The sequence below is a fragment of the Microtus oregoni genome, unplaced genomic scaffold, assembly GCF_018167655.1.
Source record: "Microtus oregoni isolate MIOR12 unplaced genomic scaffold, Mior012 000186F_ref0000110, whole genome shotgun sequence".
Taxonomy (NCBI): Eukaryota; Metazoa; Chordata; class Mammalia; order Rodentia; family Cricetidae; genus Microtus; species Microtus oregoni.
The window spans coordinates 382,402-387,953 of NW_024544844.1; the positions used below are offsets into that span (position 1 = coordinate 382,402).

The following is a 5,552-nucleotide window of genomic DNA, read 5'->3' on the forward strand; positions in this document are numbered from 1 at the left end:
GAAATCATCAACTTCAAAAGCACAGGGAACACGCACTAAGGATCTTACTAAATAAATTCTTAACTATTCAAAGTGTGATGACCAGCAGCATCAATGACACTGAGATGCTAAAATAAACAGGAGCATCTGAAGGGCCATCCCACTCTAGATTTTAACAAGAGTCACACGCACATTAAAGTTTGATGGACTGTGGCTCTCAACTGCTATTACCTGGTAACACAATAAAATTTTTTCATTCACTGACATACACGATTTTATTTATATATAGCATATACTTATTTTTATGCATAATATAGTACTGGAGGTACTCTGTATACTACCAGAGGAGAATGGTAAACACCAACCCAGCTACAAACCCTGTGATCAACAATGGTGACCTGCCTGAAACATATGTTGGTGCAAAAGTGCCAAAAATTGCCGGGCGGTGGTGGCGCACGCCTTTAGTCCCAGTACTTGGGAGGCAGAGGCAGGCGGATCTCTGTGAGTTCGAGACCAGCCTGGTCTACAAGAGCTAGTTCCAGGACAGCCTCCAAAACCAGAGAAACCCTTGTCTCGAAAAAGCAAAAAAAAAAAAAGTGCCAAAAATTGTGGAAGTAACCAATCACTATTTGATTGGAACTAAGGCCCCATATCATAAAAATGAACCCATGCCTGACACTGCACACGTACCCAAGAGCCTGAGACTTTCTAGGCCCAGGGACATAGGGGAAAACTAAACACTACTGTTCTGCTAAAGAATGTAACGATAAAATGACTCCTAATAGTTTGCTGTACTCATAGATCAGTGCCTTCCTCAACCATCACCAGAGAAGCTTCCTCCTACAACAGATGGGAACAAACACAGAGACCCATAAATGGACAATATTCAGAGAGTGACAGACCTTGGAACACTCAGTCCTAAATGGGAGGGTCAGGGAACCCTGTGGAAGAGGAGGAAAGATTATAAAAGCCAAAGGGGGATGAAGGACACCAAAGAAACAAGGCCTTCTAAACACAGCATAACAGACACAGATGGATTCACAGAAACTGTTGCAGCATGCACAGGGCCTGCACGGGTCTGGACCAGACGGGGCACAACACTGAGAGAAGTGGACCCAGGTTTCATCCCCAGCACCCATATGACCTCTGACAACCATCTGTAACTCCAGTTCCAGTGGATCATGTGCCCTCTTCTGGCCTCTGTGAGCACCAGGCACGTATGTGGTACACAGACATACATGCAGGCAAAACATTAATACACATAAGATAAAAAAAATTAAAACTAAAACAAATGTTCAACACAACTAAAGACACAAAGAACAACCCCTGGAATTTCCAAAACATACCCAAAGGGGGTGGTACCAGTCAGCTGAGAACCACTGTTCTACAATCACAACATTCTTTTCCTTCCCTCTTTCTCACTCCTGTAAAAAAAAACTTATCTGAGTCATCCATCTGTGTCAATCTTTCATTTCCATCAATTAACTTACATGTATGACGATCACGAAAGAGTTTCAAAGACCCCAAGTCAATGAACACGTACACAGACTCATGAATATACCGGACGTGGGCACTGCTGGTTGTGGTTCCACTTTCCACTACACCTCTTCCTCCCTGAAGAACCGCACTGTGGTCAGGAAACCATTCCTTTCCCACGTGTTTAAGCAAAGTGATCCTGGTTAACTTAAACTAACCAGAGCCCAACATTCCCCTGGTAACTGTTATGGGGCTAGGGACAGATACCTGACCCATGTTGGTCCAATCAGACCTGAAGGAAAAACATAATCCAAGCGTGGAAGTTTTATCCTCTCCTCTTCCCCTAGTGAATGACAAAGTATTGTTATTGGCAGTCAGCTTGCAACCATAAGGAAAATCGACAATGCCATAGTAAACCCAGGAGCCACATCTTTGATGATAGTGAGCCAACAAATCAATGCATTCAGTGTCCATCCTTCCTCTGGGTTTAGGGAGTTAATTCTCCTCAGTAGTTAACAATTAGACGTTTATTACCCTAACTTCAACCAATAGAAAAAAAACACTCATGGAGGAGTTACGTGACATGCCCACTATCACATAGCTAGGCACTGGCAATACCACAGCACTGGGAGGCAGAGACCATGATCTGATTTTGCAGCCCTTATTAATGTGCCCCGAACACTACAGCTGCAAGAAACTTTTAAATGGGGAGCACAATTTTGAGGTTGTATTGGCACTATTCTGTGAATATTACGTTTCTTGGAGAGCTGATTTTATAGATTTTGGGCTGCTGATGTGTGTTGTGTTTTGTTTTGTTTTAGAAAGGGTCTCTTTTTGTAGGCCTGGTTGTCCTGGAAATCGCTATGTAAACCAGATTGGCCTCGAACTCACCTGCCTCCGCCTCCTGAGTGCTGGGATTAAAGGGTGCGATGCCTGTGATATTTTTTATGACAAAATATAGGTGACTTTAGGAAAGAATAACTTAATGCTAAAATACAGGTTTTTGAAAGTCTTCACTGTAAATGCCTACCTTATGGTGGGCAGGTGTTAAAAAAAAAAACACCTGTAAGGAAGGGGAATGAGTCGACTTCTCCACAATGATGCTCACTAGAGAGTAAGCGGCAGCTTCCCCCACGTAGCCTTTCCTTCCTCAGCCTCCCCGACGTCTTCGGAGGCTGACCCTCCCCCCACCCACACGCCAGGTTCTGAAACCCGATCCTGCCAAGCAACCAAAGCCATAAAGGCTGCAGCGTCGGGACCTGGCCTCATCCTACCCACGAACCCAAAAGGGCATTAGCCGGGGAAGTGGGTAGTATAGTGTTTCACTCGCGAAAGAACTAGCCCAAGGCCAATCCCACCCATCTAGGGTTCCAAGCCTCAGCCTCACAGGTGCTGGTACCAAGCAGTGAATGAATCGCCGGGCCAGGACTTAGCCAGCCCGGAGGTGGGCAAAGCCTCGGGGGGAGCCGAGTCTGATCCACAAAAAAAGGCCCCACGGGAGCGTGGGAAGGGCTCCCGGCGTCGGAGAGGGGGAGATGACAACCATGACCCGGTTCCACTCTCTCACCTTGAACATGTTGCTGGCAGCCTCAGCTCCGACAGGGTCACCCCTCTCTTGGTCCCGCCCACTATAGAAAAGCGACTACGGTGGCCTGGTTAGATCCTGATTCCCTTGACCGCGAGCGGGCTGGGGAGCACGAGATTCTGTTGCTCCCCGCCTCCAGTTCAAAAGAGCCAATCAAACACCGCTAGACAGCGCATCACGTTGCTTAGCAACCGACGTCGCCCACGCGCGGGAGCCAGACGAACGCAAGCCCCGCCTTCTTGGCGGTTTTGCCTCACTGAGGGCTGTTGCTAGGCGGCTTAAGGCTGGAGCTCCGTGTCGGAGGCAAGCTGTGGTAAGAGGGCGGCTCCTTGGCACTCTGCCGTGCCGCGAACCTACTTTCGCCTCCACCTCCACCGTTAGGCACTAGGCTGTGCCATATGGCAGCCCTGTGAACTGAAGTAGCCAGGCGGTGGCGCCCGACGGACCCGGGAAGGCTGCGCCAGCCTCTTAGGGAGAAGCTGCGGATCGACGGTGGGGCTTCGAGTTACCTCACATAAGGTTTTTTTCCCTAAAAAATGTACCGTATACTGAATGTTCCTTAAATTTTTAGGTTAAACTAAATGCCCCACGTCATTTAATCGCGAAAAATTGATATTTTTAAAAAGAAAAGTACTAAACTGTAAATCTGATAATCAAATATTTGTCCCATTTAATACCTGTAGACGGTAAGTGATGGTATTTAACTATTTGCAAGAAAAACAAGCATTATTAAGGACGTAATTTTATTCCTCCCACACAAGTCGATAGGCACTGTTCTCATTGCCGAGTGGCCAAGGCTGCGCTGCGGAAAATCTAAAGCTAGGATCCAATTCCAGATAGTCGGCCTTTTAAATCTCTGCGCAGTCTCGGCAAACGCTAGCCCGAACCAGAAAGATGGTGTAATTCGTATTTCGTTCTGCCTTTCTGTCCTAATTTGACAGAAGATGGAAGCCACATGGGCATTCTGACGATTTGGAGGTTTGTTCAATGGAAGGTCACTGTCCTCTTGTCCAAAGATGGTGCTAGAAACTACCTGCCCTTGAAGAAATTAGGGTTTTTTTTCTGCGAAAGAAAAAAAAAACCACAAAACAACAACAAAAACGCCCACCTGGGGAAAACTGGAGCATTCCAGTAAGAAAGTGTTAAGTTTGTCGTAATATTTGAGTTTTGACTTGGTGATATGTGGTTTAAGTATTTTTTAAAGCAGGACTTGGAAGTGTTAGCAAGCTTCAGGGTGGGAAAAACGCTAAGGCTCGACCGAGTGCCAGAGCAACCCCCAAATGTTAAGGGCAGCTTTTTTCCTTCTCAACAGAATTGTATGTTCCAAGCCACCCCATCTCCGATCCCAAAGGAGAAATACTGACTAGATCCCGAAGGCTCTGCATCAGTAAGGTAATATCTTAGAAGTGCGAAGCACGGTGAGAAATCACAGCGGGAGCTCTTCGTGCTCGGGGTACAGGAACCAGGGAAAGAGGGAGCTGACAGTTTCACCTCCACTAAACTCTGCCGGAACTTCAGCATTTCTTCCAAGTACGTGGAGGCAACAAGCCTCCAGTATTAGCAGTACCTGTGAGTGTCACCAATAGAAAGCGGAGATATTTTCACACCACCTACAGTCACGGCAGCCGACTAAAAATATCACTTGTGCTCATTACTACAAAAGTACAGTGGTTATTAAGTTTTTGTTTTATGCATAAAAAAGACACATCGTACTGCAATTTCATTTTTAAAGGGTATTTTGAAGATATAATTAAGATTTTGAGAGCTTCATCCAAACTGGAACGTAATCCTTCAAAAGAGTACAAAAAAAAAATACAGGCAGCTTCAAATAATTTCATACGTGCCTGCTCACATCACCAAAGGGGCACTGAGCCACTGGGGGCGGGGGGATTATGTAATTTGCACAAAGTCTCACAAGTAAGCAAACTAAAAGAGGACTGGGGAGATGGCTCATAAAAACTGGACCAAAAACTCGACAGAAAATGTGTAAAAACCCTCTGCCCGGTTTCCATAGTCAGCAAAGTACTTCCTGCCACTAAGGAATTTGTGAGAATGAATATCCCTGAATTACTGCTCCAAAGGGTTAGCTTCCAGAGTCAGGTGTGGTGGTGAGCCGCTGCAAATGCCAGCACGTGGGGCGTTGGGACAGGAGAATCGGTTTAAGGCTCTCCTCTATGCATAATGAGAGGCCAGCCTCAGCTACAGGAGACCCTGCGTCACAAGAAGAAACATTCACTTCCACTGTAGGGTGAATAGGAGGAAAAAGCTAGGAGAGAGGGGGCCAATTAGGAGGGTATGCATAGATTCACTGTCTTTCCCACAACCACACGACAGTTTCATAAAAGAACATAAACTGTAAGCGACACTAGATACACAATGCTTTCTTTTTAAAGGGATTCTAAAATTAACACAACAATCATATGACATTTAAGTCTAGTCCAAATGTAATAATGTGAGGATTATGACTTTAATAGCTTAATGTATGTGTTCAGATTACTTCTTTGTAGGGAAA

The 5,552-nt window shown here is 45.7% G+C and overlaps 1 protein-coding gene across 4 annotated transcripts in view; it reads right to left on the bottom strand.

Annotated features, from left to right (window-relative positions):
• Positions 1-3,038, bottom strand: part of LOC121445412 (MICOS complex subunit Mic26) — a 47,155-nt gene extending 44,117 nt beyond the window's left edge. For 2 of the 4 annotated variants that reach the window (XM_041647550.1, XM_041647548.1), the window contains exon 1: positions 3,023-3,038. In XM_041647550.1, coding sequence (XP_041503484.1) covers positions 3,023-3,031 — 9 coding nt within the window. In that variant the 5' untranslated portion in view covers positions 3,032-3,038. Of the gene's footprint in view, positions 1-1,325; positions 1,403-1,722; positions 1,779-3,022 lie in introns of those variants that run through there. The other 2 variants (XM_041647549.1, XM_041647551.1) reach the window with 2 other exon arrangements.
• Positions 3,039-5,552: the final 2,514 nt, after the last annotated feature.